The sequence below is a fragment of the Nilaparvata lugens genome, chromosome 13 (assembly GCF_014356525.2).
Source record: "Nilaparvata lugens isolate BPH chromosome 13, ASM1435652v1, whole genome shotgun sequence".
In the NCBI taxonomy this organism is placed as follows: Eukaryota; Metazoa; Arthropoda; class Insecta; order Hemiptera; family Delphacidae; genus Nilaparvata; species Nilaparvata lugens.
In genome coordinates this window covers 28,282,997-28,310,454 of record NC_052516.1, presented here as the reverse complement: position 1 = coordinate 28,310,454, position 27,458 = coordinate 28,282,997, and the positions used below count along the sequence as shown (strand labels likewise).

Sequence of the window (27,458 nt, the reverse complement as noted above, 5' to 3'; positions counted from 1 at the left end):
TGTGTGTGTGTGTGTGTGTGTGTGTATGAGTGTATGTGCGTCTGTGTACACGATATTTCATCTCCCAATCAACGGAATGACTTCAAATTTGGAACTCAAGGTCCTTACAATATAAGGATCCGACACGAACAATTTCGATCAAATGCAATTCAAGATGGCGGCTAAAATGGAGAAAATGTTGTCAAAAACAGGGTTTTTCGCGATTTTCTCGAAAACGGCTCCAACGATTTCGATTAAATTCATACCTGAAATAGTCATTGATACGCTCTATCAACTGCCACAAGTCTCATATCTGTGAAAATTTCAGGAGCTCCGCCCCATCTATGCAAAGTTTGATTTTAGATTCTCAATTATCAGGCTTCAGATACATTTTGAACAAAAAATTGAGCATACAAATCTCTACAATTAATGTCCAGTAACACTTTCACCTAAAATTGAAAATAAACTCGAAATTCGAGAAAATGTGATTATCCAATTGCAAATTGTTGGCAACTGTTGATTCTATTGAATGATTCACTATGAAGAGATAGCAGACCTCGTATGTCTCCAGCGTTATTGTCCTGTCGCCAGCTGGCTTATCTTTGTTTATAAGAAGACTTGAGATGCGCGTTAACACTAGCGTCAGGTGATCAATTTTCATAACGGCAAGGAAAGTTGTGTGAGTGCGCCGCACCAGATTTTTTCAATAATCCAGATTTTTTACGATAATCAAGTGAATCTCGAATCTCGTATTCAGTAAAATACTGAATACCGTACGCCAATATTGAATGAGTAAATAAATTCTGTACATCAGTGGACAATAGTATACAGTTAATTTAAACATCGTTATCCAATATGTCTATTTTAAGGAAACTTGACTTGAATAATACATGTAATTAACCTTCAACAAAGTTCCTACATCAAGACTGTCATACGCGCACGAGCAAGCTTACTTACTATGTATATACTACTGAGACTTACTTTGAAATATCAGCAATGATAGAACGAGAAGCATATTAATTTTATCTAAAAAAAATTCTGACATTTTTAAGTGAATCCAACTCTATCCAACTCCTTTCTTCATCAATAAACAATAAAATCAACTCTTCTCTGATCTCACTCTCTTGCTTTCTCGCTCTATCTCACACACACACACACACACACACACACACTCTCTCTCACTCACTCCCTATCTCTCTCTCTCTCTCACTGTATCACACACTCATTCTATCTCTCTTCTCTCTCTCCCATCCTACGCGCTCTCTCAAATTTCCATCAGTTCTTGTTTAAGCGCGGATTGCAGCAGCAGTGTCCAGTGGAACAACCATCTGTTCAGTTGATTTTATCTTGCAGGATTTTGTCAGCCAGTGCCAATATAAAGTGTTGTTTAACTATACGGTAAGTTATAGAAGTTACTTTTAGTATCTATAATGACTCAATTATTGAATGGATGCTAGTGATAATAATTATGATACCGTAGTAATATTTGTGAATATTTTGTATAAATTTCGAGTCAATAAATTTGATTTGATTTTAAATAATGCAAGACTAACTTGTCTAGCAATTGTAAGATATTGTAGATTTAAAATAAGCTGTAAATGAGTCTACAGTTGGAAACACCTAATATTATACTTTACTTTTTTATAATTCCAACTCTAAATATTACTATGGACTCTGACCAACACTAATATTTTGGTGGAATAAAAGAGATGTTGCTTATTCAAGAAATTGCTCAAATAAATTATGCGGAACTGTCAACATCTATTTCTCTTCACCTTAATATATGGAGAAATTCCACAATATCTCTGTTTTGTAGTGGTGTGAATTTTACCTAAAATTCTATTTATGGAATTTAATTATGAGTGATTAGTTGACGATTTAACAGTTCGATTCTAGAGAGATTTGAATTGCGATGTAAACTTATCAAGGACGAGCAGCGATTAATTATCCTTAGTCTGAAGCTTAGAAGAGACACCTAAAGAATTGAAATCTTCATAGGAAGTTTTGATCTCTTGCCAAGAAACTGAAATTTGCTTATTTCTTCCTTTTCTGTTTCTGTGATTTTTATGGATTGAGTACTTTATTTAAGTAGATTACAATATATACTGGCTTATACACTTATAATAGCTTACAATACAGCAAAATTATAGATGAATTCACATACTATAGACTTCAAAAAATTATATTATTGATCTGTATATGATATGAAAAAAGCAAATTGGAATAACTGCTATAGATGAAAGTGTTATGCATCTACAAAAATTGGCTACATATTCATTCTTCAGAAAGAATATTGGATAATAATTATGGAAAAGTATGGATAAGAGTTCTCTAAGTACTTGTTCTCTAGGTACTGTATTCATTTTTGATGTTCAAATATATATTATTTTTATTGTTATAACATGCTTTTACATAACTAGCATTCTAGGTCAGTATATGAATAGGTATTATGACATGAATTAGATCGGAAATAATGCTAAGAGAAGATCAATCCCAAATGCCTACATTTGATGGTAGGATGAACGCGGAAAAAGTTTAAGAATTTTTCCTAATATTTTTATTCATTTTAATTCGATTTTTATAGTACCGTACGTTATAGGTTTACTTGATGTTCTCTAGGTACTGTATTCATTTTTAATGTTCAAATATATATTGTATAAGCTGGAGGTTTTAATTTCGGTAATAGAAGTTTTGCTGTATTTACAATCTTATTACAGTGTGTCATGTGTCCTCTCAAGCTCTCATTCCTTCAATTCGTGCCTAATTTTCAAATTCTACCAATTTTTTGTATTGAGGACATGTTTTATTACCAGCCTACAAAATACAGTATTCCAATTAATTACATGCAATAGGGCAACCTATATTTTATAGCAACAAGACGACTACAACAATTTGTTGAAAAATTGTCTAAAATCACTAGATTATGATTCTCTCTCCTTTTTTACCCATTTCTGAAAAATAAATCCATTCATTCATTCTTTGTTTTGCTTTTCATCATCTATCACTCGATGAATAAGAATGAAAAATGACTAAACATATATTACCTTCGTATTGGACGACCTACATATCGTAATACACTGTATAGCTACTGTACACATTAGTACTAAATTAAATTCTGAAACTGGACCGGAATTTCACAATTTTCCAGAGATGGCTTGTTGAAAGCGTTTTCAATGAATAGCGTCGTACATTAATTCAACTTTCATTCAGAAATTCAATGTTATAGTATTTTACAAAATTATTTTGATGAATCGGATTTCATTGAAAATTTTTGAATCAATGTAGGTTTGGCTTACTATCAACTCTGGCATATTATGCGTTATTAGGCCTATACTATTTTAAAGCTGCTTTATTGTTATAACATGCTTTTACATAACTAGTATTCTAGGTCAGTATATTCTCATGAATAGCTCGTATATTATGACATGAATTAGACCTATATGGGAATAACGCTGATCTGACAAGATCAGATTATAGCATTATACTGGCAGTATTCATTGGTACCGTAGTAAACTAATGTAGGTCTAATATAGAAACTACGAGAAACTCCATTTTATGCATTAAGTTAGACTCATCTTCATTGAATGAATTATTCTAGTTGTGTTATTTTGTATTATCTCAAATTATTATTGTACTTCAGTTAAAAATTGTTGTAACCGCGTTGAAAATGGAGTGAATAAAGCAAATAAGAAAAATATACAATAGGAAAAATTGATAGATCTTTTTTATTACACAAAGAAAACAGTACTGAAACAAAAAATAAAGGATTCGCTCATTCATTCATTCATTCATTGATTGATGAATATTGAGATAATAGTATAAAATATACTCATAGTATTCTATCGTGATTATTTCAGTTGTTAATGGATTAGGGAGAAATTTATGATTTGTAATTATTTTTCCAGATGTATTTGAAACCTGAGTGTATCATGAATTGTTGGCTGTCCTTATTCATTGGTCTATTATCGTTTCTACCAAGCTCCATAACACAGAAATCAAAAACAAGTAAGTAAACATTTATTTGAAATTTTAAAATGGAGATATTTTGCTTAATAAGCTTATCTGAGAAAAATGAGCAGTATATATGTGATGAATTGAGAAAACAATCAATTCAATTCTTCTTTTATAACGTCAAGTCATTAAACACGTCTTTAAGTGTAAAGAAAGGAACCTACACTTCCATATTTTGAAACTACCGTAGCTACTTGAATTATTTATTTCAACCGAAATTTCCGACTAAATAATAATATCGAGTGACCTGGCTAGCTCAGATTTGGTGTAAAATTTCTCAGGTCGCTACTGATCAATTTAAAGCCTCTTACATGACCTAACGACTGTTTTCTAGGCAGCCGGGACCGACGGCTCATGGTGTCAATCCGACTGAACATTTTTTTGTTTTTTCTAGGTGAAACATTGAACATCCCTTGCCATCGTAGCAGTCCAGACTTCAACTCATGTATGATCAAAGTTTTACATGATGTAAGACCGATTCTGAAGAAAGGTAAGAGCCTCTTCCTTATTTAAAAAAAATATATCTTAGTGCCGGTTTCACAAAAGCCGGTTGATTTTTAACCGTGATTAATTTCACGAGAACCAATCAGAGAAGCCGTCTTTTCAAAAATGCCTTCTCTGATTGGTTCTCGTAAAATTAATCACGGTTGAAATTCAACCGGCTTTTGTGCAACCGGGCCCTAGAATTTCATCGGAAATTGGCTACACTACATCTGTAAATAGTAATAATTTGTAAAATAATTCTTAGGAAAACTATATATTTTCATCATAATATCATTTGAACACTCAATAACATATTAATCCAATTTTTGTAGAATAATTCTTAGGAAATATATTATCAACTTTTAATATAATTTCAACACTCAATAAAACATTCATCCAATTTATATGAATCACAAATAGTCACTTGCAATATTTTGTATTATATTCTGTGATGTTTAAATAGTATTTTCCATTGAAGAAGTAAATATTTTTCTTCACTTTAATAGGGATATATTTTTTTTGAAAATAAGCGACAATGTTACCCACCCGTTGAAGTGAACAAATTAATTCTTTATTATGAGTTGTATCATAGAGAAACGATAGCATAAGTAGATATACCATGGTATAGGGCGCTTATGTCGCAACTTTTGCTGTTATCCCAAGCCGATAGTTCACGTACGGTAGTTCTTTTCTATGCAGCTGTGTGACGCTGGTAGTCTCTCAAATTGTGCCGTTCATACACTCTAACCCCAACAAAACAGTAAAAATTGACAATAATCGGCAGTAATCGGCTTGAGATAACAGTAAAAGTTGCGACATAAATTCGCTATACCATGGAATATCTACTTACGCTATTGTTTCTCTATGGTTGTATCTACTCTAGAACATGGTAGCCAACGACATAGTGGAGTAGGTCAATTTCCACACAGAAAACACTCAACATGTAGAAGACACATTATAAACAATTTCTAAAACTAACTATTGTATGTAATTGTAAACTATCTAATATTTTCTGTAATTGATGTAGTAGTTTTAGTTTTTTGGGAAATAAACATTTTTTTTTATTCAGTGGATTAGTGGAACATCATTGCCTGTCAAATGGATTTCTTTATACATTCAATTCAATTTGGATTTTATACATTCAAAGATCAATTCATCCATAGCTTATTATTTACATCTGAATAACGGAATACATTCTGATGATATGTATTTGGATTCAATTTAAATGTTCTTATTCTTAGAAAACGAGAAGAAATATATATTATTTCAATTATTGGAGAACATATAGGCCCACCTAGGCTATAATAATATTACTTTTAATACTAACATATTATCATTTCAATTTTTCCACTTCATCGCAGAAATCACAAAATAAAACCAGTCTCAACATTCATTATTTTAAAGTTCTCTCAAGAGAGATTTGTAGCGTCATCACCAACGGTAATTAAAGAGGCGAGAGATGCTGCCATTTTATTGAACCAAAAGCCTCTGATCAGTAAAGCTATATTCGACCTTCAAATGCCAGATCATGACAAGAAGTTTATTTTTAAGTTTTCACAAGTTTTGTTCTAAAATAAACACACCTGTCATCACTGCATACTTGCATTATTCCTAATTTTCCATGATTTTTTCATCTTATTATAGTGTATCATTAACGTATTCCATCATCTACTTCGAGAGGGACAAATGCTTTTGTTTAAAAATTCATTAGTGAGATGTATTTTACTAATGGTAACATATATTTTGTATTTATTATATCTATATTATGTGTTCAGGCTACGTAAAAAGGTTTAAAAAAGGGTACAATTTATTTCTATATTAATTGAATATAATGTATAAAATATTATTGTGATTTATAGAATATGAGAAAGTTGCCAGTATTCGTTCTTCGTGAGAACTATATTGTTTATTAATTGCTTAGCCTACTAAAAAGAATTTAATTTCAATTTCAAGTGAGTTGAAAACGACAGAGGTTTAATAACTATGAATGGTTCCTAGCACTAAAAAATTAGATAGCACATACTAGATTGAGTTGTTATTGTATTTCATATGAGAAAGTTTTAAAAAGGGTACTATGGAATTATTTTTTAACTAGGATCGTACCTATTTGATTATTTTAAGAGAATACCTGAATAACTAACTGGTTCTTCAAAATTATTTCTGAAAAATTTTTGAAAAGCGATCAACTACAATTATAACTTATTTTGGACTATGTGTAACCTTATCTAAATTTGGGAAAGAAAAAGCACAAGGTTACCTTACTTATTTTCTCTCTTCCTATCATTTTTATGATGTACTTATAGTATGAATCAATCAATCAATAAATGTAAAAATTGGAATTAGTAAGTAGGTACCTGGTTTTTTTTTATAAAAAAATTTATAAAATTTTTCAGGTGTGCCAAAAATGAGAATACAAACTCTGGAGCCGATGTTTGTACCTCGGATTCTTGTCAAACAGGGCTCGGGTCCTGTGTCTATCGACTCGACTTTCTCGGATCAGAAAATCCACGGGATGACAAATTATATGATAAATGGTATCAAGTGAGTAGGATATTTTCAATATATTAGCCTAGTTCTGAACTGAATTGAATCTTCTATCCTCAATTAAATACATTATATAAATTAATAATACCTACAACTGGTTGCATAACAAATTTAATTCAGGAGTATAAATCTCAGTAACCTTTTAAATAATTATGACAAAATATTTTTAAAGGGTACTAAGATTTATATTTTCATTAATATTAAAAGTAGCCCTAAAGAAAAAAGACAATTACTTCCGGAGATTTGCTCATGTGGTCTTCATCCGAAATTGAAAACTCTACACTATAAATTAAAAGAAAACACATTCTTATACTAAAGTAATAGATGCATCCTAAAGAAAAAAAAATATCGATATATAATATTGCTACACAGATCTAGTGATAAATCAGTTGATATTATTAAATCAATCGATACAATCGCCTCAACATAAACTGAATATTTTGTTGAAAATAAGATTATTATTTAACAAAATTCAACGTTTCCTATGAAGGATCTATCTAAATCAGCACCCTGTTTTACTTGATAATATTGACTTTTTCCCAATTCTCAAGTTTTTTAATCTTCAAGCTTCTCAACATTCCACTGTTTCTATCCATAGATTTGACCTAGACAACTACAAAATGGAGGTAGATTTCTACCTGCCCTGGCTCTACATAGAGGGAGGCTACTCTATCAAGGGACAAATTCTGGTTCTACCCATCTCTGGTAGCGGAGACAGCTGGAGTAACTACAGTTGAGTTTTGCACAATTTTTTTTCAAAATTTTCGTCTACAGAATGAAATAAAATTATCAGAATACATCAGTAGCTCAAAATATATGTGAACCACAAAATATATACTACCTACCAAATAAGCATAAACGAAAATAAGTATCTTCTTTTCAAACAAAAGAACAAAACAAAACTTTTTGTTTGTGCAGTCAAAATAATATCAATTACCAGCATGAAATCGATAAACTATACTGTAGCCAGAGAAAACTATTTTACTTAAACCAGGGGCGCCATTTAGGGGGGGGGGGCAATTAGGTATGTAAAGAGTTGGTGAGAATTATGGGAACAGCTTGATGTATCTGCTTTCTAACTGAAAGTTAGAATATGATCCCCAATGGAATTGTCATTGTAAAAGAAAAAATTATCTGTTTCCATGATTTCTAAGAAATCTGTTTCAGTGTATTCCTAATTTAGAGCCTCTCTGTAAGCCTATATTTTTTATAAATATTTCATAATTCAATAACTAATAATGTCTAATTATGTTTGTATTGATACTTAAACACATTTGTATAAAACTAGAAAAAATGAAGCATATAATAACATCTTCGAATGTAACATTTATGGGGAAAAGCCCAGTACCCTCTATCCTTTGGGGTCTTCCCCCCTCATACCTCTTTGTTTTTGCCCCCCCCCCCTAGCAGTTTGGTGAAATTGCGCCACTGACTTAAACTACTATTTTAAAGATTGTTTTATTCTATGCTATAACCTAATATGTAGATAGGCCTGAGATAATTGAGATAAGCTCAAAATATACGTGAACCACAAAATATAAACTACCTACCTAATAAGCATGGACAAAAATAAGTATCTCCTTTTCAAACAAAAGAACAAAACAAAAATTTTTGTTGGTGCGGTCAAAATAATATCAATTACCAGTATGAACTTCGATAAACTATAGTGTAGCCAAATAAAACTATTGTACTTAAACTACTATTTTAGAGATTTTTTATTTTATGCTATAGCCTGAGATAATTGATTTCATGAGATCTTTATATTTAATAAGATAATTGATAAATGTGTGTTTTTATTTCATTGACGAGATAATTGAATAAGTAAGTTTTGATTAATCTTAATATTTAATCAAATCCAATAATAATCAATTTGTTCACTAAAATATTTCCTTTTATTTATTTATTTTTTGCAGCTACAGTGACTGGTAAAGCAGTACTAAGTGGTTACCCCGAAACCAGAAATGGAGAAGAGTTCTGGGGCATAGACGACTTGAAGTTCAGCATCAATGTAAAAAAGGCTACCATTCACATGAATAATCTATTCAATGGCAATAAACAACTGGGTAGGTTACAAACTGTGTTCACTTACAATATAATATTCACTGATTTAATCAATTATGCATAAAAAAAATTGGACTGTAAAAAATAGTTCAAAAATGAATTATTATTAACTATAGTGAGGTGCACGTTATAATGGCAGTGTTTGATTGGCAATGGTATTGCTATCCTTGTCTATCATTCAGCAAAGCGGATAGCGCTATCTAAAAGATCATCTTTTAACAATGTAGAATCAATAATTAATTAACAAAATATTTCATCTTAATTATGAAAATTAATTATGCAATAATTATTGAAAAATATGATTTCTTGCTTGATAAAATATAATTGATTATTTTAAATGAGAATGAACAGTTATTACATCAATAAAAACCTGTGTCAGCTACCGTCTATATAGAAGGTATTGACAAGACAGATGATCGGCAACGTTTTTCTTCTATCTTTCTCCACTACTATTATAACGTGGGCCTCACTATAGCAGTTCCTCATGAAGAGTGAAAAATATGAGAGTTATGAACAGTTTGAACTAATCTATAAACTAATAGTTAGTCAACATTCAATATAAAGTGGGCTATCAGCTTCACCACAATGCTCACACAAATTCTGCGTTTGCAAAAACGAAACGAGACGTTCATGATTAGAATATCTTTCTACATTTGTGTGGAAGTATTTTTGAGATTTATGGAAGTCAATATTTATGGATATCAATATTATAATATGGATCTGGTACAAGTTGATTAAACTGCTCAAAAATAAACGCCTTAAAAGAAGCATATAAACTTTGGAGTATGATAATGGAAAATGTCAAATTTTAGAAAATATGTTTTTAATTTCTAAGTATTTCTCCGGCATGTGTTTGAATACATCTTTTGCAGTTTGATAGTATAGAAACTTCAAGTTATTGAGTATAAACTCAACATTATTCTAAAATTAGAAAAATATACTAGAATAATTATTGAAATATATTATATGATATGTTGCTCTATTTAAAATAAATCATACCATGTCTTTTATGCCTTTTAAATGAGGTGTAAACGGTTTTTAGCAGGAACCATCTTGTCCATTTATGATTCATCTACAAAATAAAAAGGTTTACAAGTTTAAAAACATGAAAAAATGATCCTAAACTATTCAAAATTGCCGGGCCGCTGCACTTAGTTGTTATTGTAGTATAAAGGTAGCGCTGCAAGACATATTTTGAAATCTGACATTCCTGAATTTAACAGCTGCATTTCATTTCTTCGCTCTTGTCCTTTGATGACTGTCAAAAGTTGAATTTCGAGCTTCTGCAACAACTTTCTCCTTTCTTTCCTAATACATCGGTGAAATTTCTAAGTTAACCAATTAAACAATCTAAATTTAGTCATTACTTTAGTGAAAACTGTAATTTTTACTAAATCAACGCGAGTGTCAAAAGATTTTTGTCCTGTCATCATGAAACGTTGAGGTTATCTAGTGCAAAATATTGATAATTATTATTGTGCTTGTGTCAGTGAGAATTTAATTATATTTATAGTTTTAAACATTTGTTAACATTATGGCAAAACCCAAATCAAGTAAACCAGAAAAGTCCGGCCCTGGAATTATTGGAACAAGCTATTTATTAGCATATAACGGACTTCAAGTTGTAGGGTAAGTGCCTTAATTATTTTTCTAATAGAATTAAATTTTCATTATTATAGTTAATAATAATTGTTTAAATCACTTTACATCACAGTCAAATATATGACATTTTTTTACCATATTTTATTTGTCCCACAAAAAGGTTATTAATAATACAGAGCCTAATAGGCATACATTAAAATGGTTAATTCGTTGGATAGTCTACAGTACGGTGGGCTAGGATAAATTATTAATATTAGCGAATCAACAAAATATCTATTCAACTTCTTATTTTATTTATAGTTCATAATTTACTCGTATAATGCTCGTTAAAAATCTTAACCTTCCGGTAGTCGTGCCCTACTAAATCACACGAGCAGTCGCATGTTGTATTTTTTACAACATCCAATTTTCCAAGTGTTATGTACTCTGTTTACTGTCAAAACATAGTAATTAACTGTATAATTACTTTTTCATCTTCTTGGATTATTCTACGCCTATAAACATTTGGATGATTGCCATTTCATAGCCCAATAAGGCACATCAAGCAAAGCCATCAATTCTGTGTTATTGGTACGTTTACAGTCCCCGTATACAGTCTTACCCTATCTTATACACAGTGCGACTTATGCACTGTCGCGACTAAATGGCACCTAAATACTGAACCATTGCTTTGTTGATACTGCAACTCAGTGGAGTGATGGGGGATTGTTTTGGAATGCATAGGTGACTTATTCACTAACACCACCCTATTCAATAGTTTTTTGCGGCAAAAAATCTGACACTGTTGTACTTTTTACAACAGCGCGACTGCCGGAAGGTTGAATAGTTTTTGTTTGGTTGAGTGCAGGATTTCCAAAACAGACCCGTAACCAAAAAGTAAAGAAATAAAGATTATTTTGTCATCACTGCCGTATGCCGTAACATATATGTAATGACTCTTCGTAGTATTGTTAGGGTAGTATAATATAGGGTAGTATAATAATATAGACTTCGTAGTAACTTCGTAGTATATATAATTCGTAGTATTTTTAGGGAAAGAACCAAAAATTGATGATTTTGGGCTTGAATTAAAACTCTCAGGTTACCTCTAAAGTAACTGAGAAAGTATCAACATCATTACATTCTTGCAATACCTGGAACATTGCCGGCCACTGTTCAAATAACTGCGGATCCTCACAGTCTTCAGTCAGTACCTGCTTACCTCATTAGTGCTTCTAAAAGAACAGCTACATGAATTTCAAGTGATAGGCCAGGCTCATGACTATTTTACTAAAAGACGTGATGATGTAGACCTGTCACAATTGCGATTGGCCAGATCACACACCAGTTTCCCAATTCGAACCCTGAAAATATTCAACAGACTCCCATTGTGTGTCCGTGAATTGAAAGATAAACAATTTGGAAATGCACTTCGAGATAAACTCTTCAAACTTCCACTCTATTCCTTGAGTGAAGAGGAGATTACTAGTTTTATTTGTCTCTTTGACAAGTCATCTCGATAGTTAGTGTAAATTTTATGAACGTTTATGTTTTTTAATTTATGACGAAATCTATCCAGTGTAGAGACTGGTCATAGATGGAATGAAATTGGATTGAACTGTGTGTCAAAACCTTGAGATATTTATAAAACAAGGATTAGATAGGATATACTCATTAAATAAAATATGAATTTAGATATTATATTTTGTTTATAAATGAGAATTAATTTAACTCACCGGTACATTTCTTTATTCTTTATTGATTCTTACAATAATGACAGCATATAAATGATAGGGAGAAAAAAAAGGTACGGTAACCTTGTGCTATTCCTCTCCCAAATTTAGATAAGGTTACACATAGTTTGAAATAGTCTTGTAGTTGTTCACTTCACAGAATTTTCAGTACATAATTATTTTTACAAAGTAGTCTAGATTTTCAAATCTAGATGCTTCAAAACCAAACATAGAAGAAATATCTCACAACATGATATTTTACGTTGTTAACATATTATTGACTAAACAATTTTAGTTGGCAAAAAAGTGTTACCGGTACCCATATACCGGTCGTACTTTGTGAAACATAGATAAGTTGAGTTGAATACATTATTTTCAAAATATCATTTATTCTTATCTATTTTATAAATTATTTTAATGTTTTTTCAGATGGTCGTACCTTTTATTTCAAGTTGCCAAGCATTACCTTATTAGTGGGAAAGGCAATGATACGATATGGAATGAAGTTTATTACACTGTAATTGTATTTCAAAATGCTGCCGTCCTGGAGGTAATATTTATATTTTTTCATCTCAAATTAATTTTTATAACTTTTTAAAAACGTTTCATGTTTTTAAGAACTCAAGTAATAATATTATAAATGTAATATTGTGCTCTTTCTTCTATCAACGTCAATCAGTCCTCTTGGTTTTCACTGATATTTAAATTCATTTTCTACTAAATAACTTACATGACCTTGGACCTTCAATTATCTCCAAATCTGTATAGTAATAATAATACTGTATCCATTGTGCTATTTGTATAAAGATTCCGAATATTTCAAAGTTCTGTTGCAAGTTGATATCAATTTTCTTCATATCTATTCCTCTATTTAGTATTTTCCCTAATTCCAAAAGATTATGAGAAAAATAATTCCTGTATAATTTATCCCGAACAGTCCTTTATTCTGTTCACATTCATTGATTCCGTGGGTACCTGCTTTCAAATACTAGCTTACCTACTTTTCTCATGCGTTATTAAACTTGTTGCATAATAATAAGGCTGCTCGCGTCATATCTCTCATAATTGAAAACCTGCTTTTCAACTAGTTGCTCTCTAACCTGGATTTTTAAACGCATAGTGGAGGCAAGCCAGTCTTATGAATTCATTTCGATAGACGATTTATGCTAGAGTTGAGTTTTCATCAACTTCTTTTTCTAATTCATTCGAACAAACAAATTTTATGATTTCCCAAATGCTAGAGTTCATTTTTTATAGAATTAATTTTTCTTATTCATTCGTAGAAACACATTTTATCTAAATGATTATCCAAAAGCTAAAATTCATTTTCATAGAACTTCTTTTTCTTATCCATTCGTACCAACACATTTCATCAAAATGATTCACCAAAAGCTAGAATCCATTTTTAATAGAATGTATTTTTTATCATTTGCTCAAATACATATCAAAATGATTTATCAAAAGCTATACTTAATTTTTCATGATAAGGTGAGAAACAACAGAACAATCCCAATGCTACAATTGGGTTATTTCTTTTATCAGGTTAACATTTAATCCAAAGCTATAGTTTTCTCAAATTTGGGTAGTATGAATAACTTATGGATTGGTTTAATATCAATTTAATTTTTCTTTTGATATTTAAAGAAAAGGTCTATCTTGAATTTGGATAATTACTTGCATGTTATTTTCCCAATCAAATTTATATTCCAATAAAAATGACATATAGTTGAAAAAAGAATATTTAATCATTGAAGAAATTGAATAAAGGAGAAAGGGGTACGCGAATAAAAATAAAACTGAAATAAAAAATTAACAAAAGAAATGAGTAATGGTTTGGGATAAAATAAGTAAATAATAAATACTGAGGGTGAAGCCCTCATAAGCTGAGGCTTGTGCGTGGGTAATGAGTGAGAGGGATGATGATGAGAGTTGACGACTAGATGATAAGTAGAAAAGATCAATTAGAAAAATGAAGAAACAAAAATAAATGAAAGGTCAAGGATAATGAATAAGATGAAATAGGGAAAGATAAATAAGAAAATAGTAAAGAGTGCAGTAAGCAGCAGAAGTAGAAATGTGAGATGATGCATAACAAATTTATGAACTCACAAAAAATGAAGCAGAGGAAGAAGAAGAAAGAAGCAGAAAAGATTTTCTGATCATAAAAAGTAGAGTTTTGAAAATAATTCAATCAATTTATAAAACTAATAATATTACAAACGTACACATAATTTATGAAACGTCAAGTTAAAAAAATGACAGCATATGCTTACATTATTAGAATTTTTCAATTTTTGCTGGCTGAAGTTTTAAAATTTTCCTTTTATTGTCACTGCCGCCTGCCTCAACGGTAAAAATGTACTATTAGGCCTACTTGTGTAAAACAATTTTTCCCTTTTCCTTTTTATTTCATTCCTTACTAATAAATTTTAATTTTTCCCTTTTTTTATTAATTCTGTATCAAAATCTTATGTATATTTCTTATTTAATTTTGGCATTTTGTATTAGTTTTCTTTCATTTTTTACTTAAAATCTTAGAAGTGTAATATTTATTCTGTCTAAGTTTATTTATCTTTTGTAACTCATTTTTTTCCTGTAACTGGGCACCCGCCGAAAAACCTTTGGGTTTGGCAGGACCCTCAACTGTTTGTATTGTGAATAAAAATTTTTGATTTGATTTGAATTACATGAACAAGCTGCAAAATTAAAGAATAGCACAAATCAAAAAATATATAATTAGGTGTATAAAGGAACAAAAAGAATAAAAGCATGAAAGTTAAACATAGCTGTTGTATGCCTTCAGTTGTTCCCTTCATAATTGAACAATGCCAGGAAATAATTAAACAGAAGCTCATACATATTGTTGAGACTGTTGGAATTTTTAATCAAGCTCACACTCAATCTCTCTTATTCATTCTATTAATACAGCGAGTACTATTGCTGTAATGTGTGTATAGAAGAAACAGTTTATCTATTCATATTTGAAAAAATAAATCTGTAAAACATAAATAATGAATAAAAAGATGGAAATTGAAATAGCTTGAAATGGGTTAGATGGAATATAATTATCTTATAGAATGAAACTTCAAATTAATAGTAAATATTTTAAGAGGTTTGGGTGAATTTCTGCATCTTAAAACGTAAACTCAGTTTGAATTTATGTTCAATAAGTAATCAATTGAATAATACTATTTAATTGAACTACTGTATCTTATTATTTTGTTGAGATTGGTAGTGTTAGGATGAATGTGCACATCATAAAACACTATTGAGTAAAATTGACTTGACATTGTCATAATAACTGCTTTATTTAAACATTTGAAATACTAGTTTACTAGTAGAATAAATTTCTTTGTCTGTTGCTCGCAGATTTTCAACCTAGCAATAGGTTCAGTGAAGTCGAACCTGATGATAACACTCTCTTCCAATGAGTCAATTAAATGAAAACTATAATTTAGTTAACGTTAGTAGACAGTAGTATATCTACTAACGTTGGAATCTAGTGACTAGCAAATTAATAGTCATTAGTTGTACAAATAAGATTATTGACCGAGCTGGTCTAAGATTCAAGTCGACGGTTTGGCATTATTTTCTCTTTATGTTTAAATGTTTATATGTTGCGCATTTACGGCGAAACGCGATAATAGAATTTCATGAAATTTGACAAGTATGTTCCTTTTTAAATTGCGCGTCGACTTATATACAAGGTTTTTTGAAATTTTGTATTTCAAGGATAATATAAAAGGAGAAGGAGCCTCCTTCATACGCCAAATCAGACTATAGAATTATTCATCATAAATCAGCTGTCGAGTTGATTATAAATTGCATGCCATGACGCATGCAATGCAATATCTCAATGTAACTTGGTAAAAAGTCAGCTGCTGTGTAGACTATATATTTCATGCCTCATTGAATGCAATTTTTATGCACTATTAAATGAACTATTGATATCGTGCAATAACGCATGCAATTAATAACTAAAATAACATAGTATTGTCTCTCGAACTTTCTCTGCTTTGAACTCGGGCTGTCCTGTTGCCAGTATGTCTTGAAGGAGACTAACTTTTGATGTTAGCATTTTTGATACACCAACCCCAACAGCCATTAGCCGTCTTCACACCGATATCTCGCCGACACGACATACAGACAGGATTTACTCTGATGGACAGTATAAGAGGAGGCTGCGGTTTAAAATTGCGCGAGTTCTACTGTTCACAGAACTACTAGTACAGCTGACTCGAATCCTAGCATTTGCTTGATAATTGCTTAGAACTAGCAATTGATATAGTCTTTATTCAATCTACCTAATGTTTATATTTCCATGAATAAACTTCCTTGAATGTTGCTTGCAGATTTTCAACGTAGCAGTGGGTCTAGTAAAGTAGAACCTGATAATAACTATCTTCCAATGATTATATTTTTGGCGAATAAAATTTCTTGAATGACTGCTGCTTGAAGATCTTTAATGCAGCAGAAGGCCCAGTGTAGTCAAATCTTACAATTCTCAAATTTTTATATTTTTACGATTTAATATGTCGTTGTCTGTTACTTGCAGATCTTGAACGTAGCATTGGGTCTAGTGAAGTCAAACCTGATGATCACGATCTTCCAAGTGCTGTCTCGAGTGATGGTGGTGTGCGGGGTGCTCCTGGCCACGCCCACTGGCCCCGTCAGTCCCGGCATGCCCCCCATGCTGTTTGCCTGGTCCGTCACTGAGATCATTCGCTACAGCTACTATGCGCTCAACATCATCAACTGTGTCCCTTACTTCCTAGTGTGGTGCAGGTGAGAATGGACACCGCAACACATTTATTCAACATTGAATTATTCATTTAAATATGAAACTGGTGATTTATAGTGTTTGATAGTGTTTTCTTTGCTAACCTATACTTCAGTTATCTATACACAGTGTGAAGCTATTTCAAACAAACTACAGTAACTTGAAATATGAAATTTATTGTTTCCTTTTCACAAAAAACATAGCAAATTACAATTTAAAAAAGTAGGAACTAAGTTGACCACTTCAACCAGTATTCGTGGACAACTTACAGAAAAAATAGAAATAATCATCATTACTAAAAAAATACAACAACATAATGATTATAACTTGATTTAAAGTTATACAAAAATAAAATCCATTGATTTTTGAGTCCAGCATTAATTAAAAATCTCTTGCACTCCGTGACGTCTGCAAACGAATGTGAAAAAATATACAACCAGTACAATTCATCTTGAATATTCCAAAAATATAGTCTATCATTATTATTTTATATGAATGTATTAAAAAACCATTACTACTCTACGATATATAATTCTCACGATTCTAATTGTCGAAAAGAGAAAAAAATGTGTATAATGTTTAATCTGTATATTATTAGTACCTGCTTCTTTATAAACATATTCATACTTATGTCAGTGTTGCATCAAGAAAAACTAATTCTTGGAAAGTCATTAGCCAAGCTCTTAAAAGTTTTAAAAAAGACTTAATATTTTCAGATGATTTGATTTCGTATGGTAATTGATTGAAGTATTTTGGAGCTACATATTGGAACGATTGCTTGAAAATTGATTTATTGACTTTTGGTAAACGAAACATTCTTTGTGTGATTCTTCTTGTATTGTAATATAAATTCTCTGTACCAGTATTGCCAGCTCTGACATAGAATAGCTTTAAGACTTTATATACAAAAACATGTTGTAGAGGTAATGCTCTTATGAAGGAATATAATGGAAAAGAACTTTCTCTTCTAGTACTGTTGCACATTATACGAATTATATTATTCTGAGATACTCTCAGCTTTCCAAGGTAACTCTTACAAGCACCCCCCCCCCCCAGCTGAGAATCCCATATTGCAGTATGGATTGTAGTAGTGCAAAGTAATTATAATATTCTAAAGAGAATATTTACCCATTAACTATTGGGTAATATAGTTACTGTAAAACAAACCAGTCGTAGAGCAATGTCGTTGATGTACACAGTACTTAATTATTCGAATATTGATTACCAACTAATTTTTGATGGTGAAAATAAAAAAATTGTAGCTTACCTGAACTTTACAGTTAACCTGTAAGGCTAGCTACACACACATCGATTTTTGTTCGTACGATATTTTGACGTCCTTATAAATTCTATTAGATTAAGCAGATGATTTCAAACAGATGATGTTAGTCATGTTCGGTTTAGTGTGATAGAATTTATAAGGACGGCAAAATACCGTACGAACAAAAATCTGTGTGTGTGTGTGTGTGTGTGTGCGGGGCTTAAAGGTAGGCGCACACAGATCGTCATCGGACGATTAGATTTGATGCATTGTTTTCAATTGGAGTGCGCTTACTTATCCGCATTGTACGCATCGTAAATCGGCTAGAGCCTCCCCCACGGGCTGAAGAATTTCTAAAGGGGCGTCTACATTAGTCGAGTTCACTTGAATCTAAGTTTCGTATAAAATGAATGTATTTGATAAACTTGATATCAAGTTTACAACAACAGAAACTTGAATCCACTATATCAATCTAGACCCTTATCAAGTTTTGTAGATGTTGAATATGTTTGACTTTTAAATAATATAATTTATTAACTTATGTATGAAACATCATAGAATGAAAACTAGACTCAAAAATCAAAGTAGATCATGAAACCATAATATAATCATAAAGTTTAGAATAAACAAGTAAAATATAATTTAAAATAACATGTTTTGTAATTTGAAGGACAACTTGAAGGTACATTTTAATCTCGGCCAGATAGCCGAGTTGATTATGGCATGGCGTTGCACCCTTCAGTCGGCTAGTGCTACCTGGTCACGGGTTCGAATCCTATCGAATAGGCATGGACGTTTGATCATCTCATATGTGTGTGTATGAGTTTATGTGCGTCTGTGTACACGATATCTCATATCCCAATCAACGGAATGACTTGAAATTTGGAACTTAAGGTCCTTACACTATAAGGATTCCGACACGAACAATTTCGATCAAATGCAATTCAAGATGGCGGCTAAAATGGCGAAAATGTTGTCAAAAACAGGGGTTTTCGCGATTTTCTCGAAAATGGCTCCAACGATTTTGATTAAACTCATACCTGAAATAGTCATTGATAAGCTATATCAACTGCCACAAGTCCCATATCTGTAAAAATTTCAGGAGCTCCGCCCCATCTATGCAAAGTTTGATTTTAGATTCCCAATTATCAGGCTTCAGATACAATTTAAACAAAAAATTTTGAGTGGAAAAGACTAATCATAAAAATCTCTACAATTAATGTTCCGTAACATTTTCACCTAAAATTAAAAATAAGCTCGAAATTCGAGAAAATGTGATTATTCAATTGCAAACTGTTGGCAAACAGTTTCTATCAAATCATTCACTATGAAGAGATAGCACACATCGTGTGTCTGCAGCGTTATAGTCCTGTCACCAGCTGGCTCAGATCTTGGAATAGTAGACTCTTATGCGCGTGAACACTAGCGTCAGGTGATCAATTTTCATAACGGCAAGGAAAGTAGTGTAAGTGCGCCACACCAGATTTTTTAAGTTTAGTTTGCATTCTGTGATGCTTCATTCATAATAATTATATTATGGTTCCATAATTTATTTTAATTTTTGAGTCCATCTTGCATTCTTTGTTTCAGATACACATTCTTCATTGCCCTATATCCAATCGGAGTAACAGGGGAGTTGCTGTGCTTCTACTGGGCTCAACAGTATGTGGCCAAGACGAAAGCATGGAGCTATGAGCTGCCAAATCCCTTGAATTTCACATTCAGTTACAGTTACTTCCTTCTATCTGTTATGTTCTCCTACATTCCACGTAAGTTGTCTCTGATATTCTCATCTAATCTAATCATGTTTCTACTGAATTAAATACATTTTGTGAAAAAACAATAAATTATGACTCGTTCACGGCATCATTGGCCGAAACTACAGTAACTGAATTAAGGGAGAAGCGAGAACAAAAAGAGAAGAATGTATGGGTACAAAGAGAAGAAAGAAAAAGTCCACAAATGTCTATAGTCTCTTATGTCTATAGTCTCTAATGTCTACAGTCACAAATGTCTATAGTCTCTTATGTCTATAGTCTCTAATGTCTACAGTCTCTTATCTATTCTCTCGACGTTTTTCTCAACTGCTGTTATTTTTATTGCTATCTCATCACAAATCTCTCTAGTTTTTTCCTCCATTTTCTTCTCAAATCTTCTCTCCAGCTGTTCTACATTGCTACTTAACTTTTCTAACTTCTCGTTCATTTCTTTCTTATTCTCTTCCAATTTCTTACTTGTCTTGAAAAAACTATAAAAGTGTACTAGTCTTTCTAATTTCAAAACTTAACAATTTCTCTTTTATAATAATTGATGCCTATCATAGTGCCAATTTATGATGTCTAATAAGAAATTATTCAATGCATAAAACTCCATTGTTTTAATTATATCAAATGTTATAGTATTCAAATTTGTATTGTAATTGTTTTTGATGAATAAACTTTGATTTGATTTTTTTATTATATAAAAGCTATACAATGAATTATTAAAACAATACAAATTGTCAAGTACCTTTTATTTTATTATAACACAACTAGTTTCAACTCTTCAAGAACCATTTTCAAGTGTCATTTCAATAATAAAAGTAAATAATGGATTATCATTATCATCTATTCCCTCTCACCTATTGTATTTTTTCAATATCCTTTCAAATTTAGATTTCATTGAATTACAATCCACTGAATCTTTCATTCTGCTCACGGAGGCCTTTCCTTGCGTCCAGTTTCTGCTTACCATCAAAACGCCCGAGGGAGATGTGCCTCCCAACTGTTTGGCGTTCATATCCCTACATTCAACGTCTGTCAAAAGATGTTGTACGAGGCCTGATTCCAAATGCTTACATTTCAATTCTTCCATTCAATGTACTTTTTTCATGAAGTTTTTGCTCCAATTACATTTGTACATTTTTGTTAAAAATGTTGATTGTATGAAATTAATTCTATAGTATTTTTGATACTATTCTATTTTCCATCTGATTTCAGTTTTCCCTCAAATGTACATGCACATGGTCAACCAGAGGAAGAAGATCATAGGAGGCCAAACATCAGAAAAGAAGGCTAAATAGACATTTGAAAAAATGAACAATTTCTAAGTTACTATTATTTGAGATCTGCTCAATTAGTGTTATGGTGAGTGTCGAAAAAATACTTTCGGGTACATTAATTTCGTAAAAGGATTCCAGGGTGCAATTTTAGATTTTGAAGGTTGGTTTTTTCTAATGAATGTAGTGTTTTGATATTGAAATACTATGTGATTTTAACTTTATTATCGTATTTTTAACATGTTTATGTTGTCTTCCGAATTCTAGTACAAAGTATGTGTATTCCGTATTTTATTCTCTTATATATCTGTATTAATATTCTTAATCGTGCTTCTGTTGGCGTACAATGACGTTATGATTGTGGTATTTGTTAATAATAAAATTGTGAGTTTTATTCACAAATTTATGGAAAATCTTATCTTCGTGATATTAAAAATTATCAGATTGTTACAAAATCACAAATTAAAAATCTTTTCAAAAAATGAGAAATTTATTCCTTGTATGGGCCATAGCACGTGAGCAAGAATGAACAAAACACCATTTTAATTTTATATGGATATAATTATACATAATGGTTCCCTTGTATTTTATAAATATCCAAGTCTATAACTTACAAATTTAACATGATTTTGCTACATTCCCAACAGTAGTACAATATTATAGTTGTATGCTTTATGTTGGATAAATTGATATTTAACACTAATTAGAAAACTGTATGGTATTTTTGGTTAATTTTGTAAATGTGTTTGTAATATTGGCAAGTTTACTTGTAACTCTGTTTTTGTATGTGTAAATGTAGTAGTATATATTGTTGGACGGGTGTATATTTAAGATTTATTTGAAAATAAATTACTATTTTTCAACTGTAGATTTTTGTTATTGATTTAATCATAGCAATTTTAAAATTAAAGGTTCCGGTACGGAGGAGGGAACCTAGGGGGGCTTGCCCCCAGTCAAACGGGGGTCCGGGGTGCTGCCCCGAAAAAAAATTTAAACTCCTTGAAACTCGTTTTTGTGAGTTGTGATTTTAAAGCTTTCAGTTGTGTATTTTCAGCATCATTTTCCAATAATTTCAATATAAAATTGAACATTTTTACTTCGGGAGAAGCGAGTAGGTTTGAAAATTAGCGACTTGAAAAAAAAATAAAATTACGACACTGAGGCCAAACATTACATCAGGCTAAAACTACGCACGAGTACAACCTCAGCCAACATTTATATTGCCGTGCTCGTTATAACGACGTTCTGTTAACATTAATTTAAGCAGTATTTTCCCCCTCTTCTATTTTTCTCTCTCCCCCTCTCCTATACATAAATAAAGAACTCTAATCTAATTTGCCTCTAAGTCTGGCCACTAACGGTTGAATATGCAAGATACACAGTCGACATACATCGTTGTGTCATCACAACGAAACACTTCGAGCAAACTTTTTTGAGGTTTATCTCAAGTTTTTTGTTAGTTTCTCTTCGCTGATCTATTTGATGTTAAATTATTCTTCTATCATTATAATTTGTAATTTTCTAGTGGTTTATTTATTGTTGTTATAGGTTGTTTATTCTATGTAGAAGCCTCTCGCTGATGACAAAACATACATGATGAAAATTTGTGTGAGTGCATGATAAGCATGTACGTCATGCATGTTCTACCGTTAGTGGCCTGCCTAAAGGTACATTTTCGTTTATGCGTAAATTTTCGCAGTCGACGACGACAAGCATTGTTGACATTCATATTGTCCAAATTTCAAGTGTGCTAAAACAGCTGATCAAATAACTTTTCATTATTTGTGTTTATTATTCAATAAACAAAACATTTTTAATAGTATAAACATATTGCCATCTGAAAGTATAAACTCAACCTCCCTATTAAAGCATAATTGAACATAATATTTTAGGTTATGTAGACAAATTGAAATCTTCCCAATCTGAGATCCTCGCCTTGTCGTGGTCGACGACGGCATTTACGCACAAAGGAAACCCCAGCTTAATAAGAAGTAACGGGTACAATGTCCCAGTGCGTACCATCACAAATTAAGCCCTGGATTTAACTTCTTATTTTTCTTCTCCCCTTCTGCCACTACAGCGTAGGGGTACAAGCCTCGGTCCATCTCCTCCACGTTGTCCTATCCTCTGGCATCCTTCTCTTATCTCGCATCGTCCTGCTTCTCTTACCCAACCCCTCCAGAACAATATTATCTGCAAATACCAAGGCCTGCACATATACTGGTCTAAGATTTTTATGACCCACTTTCATTTTCGGGGTGTTCCTTTTGCAGTACTTAAATATACTGTTCATAAAGATTATGAAGAGTAGCGGACTGAGGCTGTCTTCTTGTTTCATGCCCTTTTTCATCTCAAATTTTTGGGATACATCCCCATCTATCCTTACCATTCCAATCGTTTTCCTACACAACTGTACTGCTCTGGATTCAACTATTCTCAATTATTACTGATTTTTGAATGAATCCATCTTTCGGGAATAAACAAACTGTGGTGGCAAATGATGTTGTCAATCAATATTTCGTCACATAACTATGGGCCGGTTTCCGAGCTCGGGATTTAGCTAAGTTCTAGACTTTAAACAGCTGGAGTCAGAAAATTAGCTTTCCAAAACGGGCCGTAGTCGCAGTTTTTATTTTCTCATTTCTTTAATTGCAAACGTTTTTCCTTGACGAGATTAAACATTTCTGAATTACTCAAAATAGCTGAAACTTTACACTATCTTCTCTTTATTTTATATTGTGTTTAATTTTATAGTTTTTTGAAATTTAATTCGAACGTGACTATGACAATGACTACGATTACGCCCCATTTTTGAAAGCCAATTTTCCGACTCTAGCTGTTCAAAGTCTAGAACTTATTCAAATCCCGAGCTCGGAAACCGGCCCTAATAGTTTTTGGTGTGTGATTGATTGATTATATGCCTTTATTAGGGCGGAGTTAGGACTTTTGGTCCTCTCTGCCACACAACCCTTGTGAGAGAGAGAGAGATTTATTGTCTTTATGAAGTGCGGCGTTAGTAGGTACTCTAGGTTCTCTCTTCCACATAGCCGAGAGAGTGAGAGAGAAATGTTAAATTCCTTCCTTGGCGATGAGAGCCAAAATGAAGTGTGATAATGAAGAATGTTGAGAATAATTTGGAACTCATAACTTCCAAATAATTCATGTTTAACATGAAAGGTACAATTAGATTCACTTCAGAATTGGTCAGCATTGGTTGCTATTACTATTATATAGAGCAAAGTAAATGGGAAGCATTAAAGTTTTGCAAAAGGATTGCTCACAGTTTAAAATGAATCTCACTCTAAAACGTTCAGATCGATCTTACAATCAATCTAATAGAAAAATATATGTTGAAAATGTTTTTTATATAACTTGGCATTATTCAGAACCATATCAGGCATTTCCGCCTATCCTTACTATGCTAACAATTTGAACCGTAGGTACTATATAATAGCTCAAATTCTTTCATTTTCCATAACAATAGATGATTCATTGATTCTTCTATGTACTGAATTGGACGTTGTTAGTTCAGGTGCAGGTTAAGGAATAAATAAAACATGAAATCAAATTAATTAAATGCGAACTTTATTCTCCATGGCTAACTCATAAAATAGACATTGAATTGAATCACACATTCATAGTAGAGAGTATTCCAACATATTACATTTTCTTCTGTGCCGGAATTTACAAATTAAATTTTCATTTATTTCAACATGGAACTAAAATTATCACACCAAATGAAGTGAGATTGATCTTCGTAATTAAACTAACTAATTATTTCATTTATGAATAGAACTTAGGACTTCTGCTACTGCAAATACTGACCAAAGAAGTTAATAGCAGAAAGAAACTTGATGATGAATTTTTCTATTTTCAACAAATTATTTGTCAAAAAAGACTTACAAAACGTTGAGAATATCGTAAGAAATTAGATCTGTACACATATAGATAAATATGGTTTTATGCAACTTCATTCTAACTAGTGTAAACTATAGTTAATTCAAATTAATGCTAAAATTACTGGTATAAATTCTTCAATTCCTTTCAAGTCGTACCCATTTATAAAAAATAATCCTTAATGTTAATTCACAGTAACTATTATTGGTAGCTTTGACATCATTACAATTATATACTATTTATCAAGCAGCAACAACAATTCATTGAGACAAAAATATTACTAAACCAAATAGCTAGTTTACTAATCCTAAATTATTTTATTGCTACCTATCGGCTAATTATGTGCGTAATTAATATTACATTACAAATTCACTGATTTCAAAAATATTTCACAGCTTACAATAAATTGATATAATATTCTATAGTATCCTATGATTTAGAATACATGAATAACATATTTAAGTTATTTATATAAATTGTCAAATATGATATTGATAAACTAAGGATAACTTTTAGAATTTCCGTCAATTACAATATAAAAATTTCTACGATAGGGAAGCATCCCTATAGGAAAGCGGGGTGGTGGGGAAATGCGTCACCGTTATAAGAATAGAAAAAAGTGTCATTCTACCGTTACAGGGGGAAGCCAAGCCTGTAACAGTAAAATCGCGTTACGTAACGGTAGGTACAGCGTTAGGGATGCTCCCTAGGGGGAAATTTTCTCCTATTTCTATTCATTCCACCTCCTTCAGTAATACATTAATAATAAATCGTTTTATTATTTTTGTGTACTAGTGAAGGAGATACTGTGGTAGATATTCTTATTGAATAAACGACATGAAGTTGACACAAATCTTATTATAAAATGAAATAGTTTCCGTTGTTAAACAATCATAAACGTCTAACGAAAAGTATACTGAAATTATTAATTTTGTATTTCTAAAAAACAAAATTTATTTCAGGATAAATATAATACAATAATCAAATAATTACTATAATTCAAGAGTAACCAACTAGTTTCGCTTGTTACACCATTAACAACTCATTAATTTAAATTCAGTTTGACAATGTCTGCCTAAATTGGTTTCTTTTTGAGTTATTTTGATAATTAAGATGTGAAAAATCCAAGTGTTTGAATTCAATAATTCTAATTAGATTATAAATATCTATAAATTATTGTAAATTGCATTATTAATAATATAATATAATTTCAAAATATGTCCAGGAGCATAATTCAACTCTAGTAAGCTTACCAATATTAATATTGGTCTCTATAATTAATTCAAGGTATTCTATTGATATATTTGATCTCAGTGCACCAGCACAAATGTTTTCCAATTTTTCTTCATCACTATATATCACAATTTCTATGACTAATTACAAAACGCCTGCATAAAACTAATACTAATAACTTAATCCTAAATATAATCCAGTGAGTATTCCATAATTTCTTTCTAGTAAGGCTCTACAGATAGGTACTGAATAAGACAATGATGTTGTCAATATATTATGGAAGAGACTATTCGAGCTGAATAGATAAATTCGGTCGCGTTTATTAGGTCCGTATAGTATGGGCTTGAAGTAATAGCTAGGCTGGCCATTAACTGTAGATCATGCATGATACATGCATAATACTATGACGTAATAAAATTAATTGTTGCGTCATCACAGGGAACATGGTTTCAGGTTAAGTTTTTGTATTTTCGATTTTTGTTGTTCAGGCCTATATTTCTTAGCTGCACTATTAGAAGTTAAATTATTTTCCATCATTATAATTTGTAATTTCCAGTGGTTGTTTATTGTTATTTATTGTTATTTATTGTTTATTTTATGTTAGAAGCCTTTCGCTGATGTGTATGTGCATAATAAACATGTATGATACAGAGTCACATTCTTGTGCCATCAAAGTTGTGAGCAAAATGTTTTGCCGATATGTTCTTCTATCTCCATTTTTTGTTGTTTATTTTTTCTTCACAGATTTATTCAATGTTGAGTTAAACTACTATCTTTATAATTCGTAATTTTCCAGTGGTTTATTTATTGTTATTGGTTGTTTATTTTACGTTAGAAGCCTCTAAGCTAATGACATGA

At 31.5% G+C, this 27,458-nt stretch overlaps 2 protein-coding genes across 2 annotated transcripts; both read left to right on the top strand.

Annotated features, from left to right (window-relative positions):
* The first annotated feature begins 1,074 nt into the window (after positions 1-1,074).
* On the top strand, positions 1,075-9,955 carry LOC111058309 (protein takeout). The gene is made up of 7 exons (XM_039440413.1): positions 1,075-1,377; positions 3,885-3,984; positions 4,385-4,480; positions 6,867-7,014; positions 7,616-7,749; positions 8,931-9,080; positions 9,951-9,955. Exons 2-7 carry the CDS (start codon positions 3,885-3,887, stop codon positions 9,953-9,955), a joined length of 633 nt encoding a protein of 210 aa, XP_039296347.1. The 5' UTR covers positions 1,075-1,377.
* A 331-nt stretch (positions 9,956-10,286) lies between these two features.
* LOC111055939 (very-long-chain (3R)-3-hydroxyacyl-CoA dehydratase hpo-8) lies at positions 10,287-22,338 on the top strand. Its single transcript, XM_039440237.1, has 5 exons — positions 10,287-10,707; positions 12,822-12,942; positions 16,948-17,177; positions 20,024-20,202; positions 21,412-22,338. The coding sequence occupies exons 1-5, from the start codon at positions 10,613-10,615 to the stop codon at positions 21,492-21,494; spliced, it is 708 nt and encodes a 235-aa protein (XP_039296171.1). The 5' UTR covers positions 10,287-10,612; the 3' UTR covers positions 21,495-22,338.
* Positions 22,339-27,458: the final 5,120 nt, after the last annotated feature.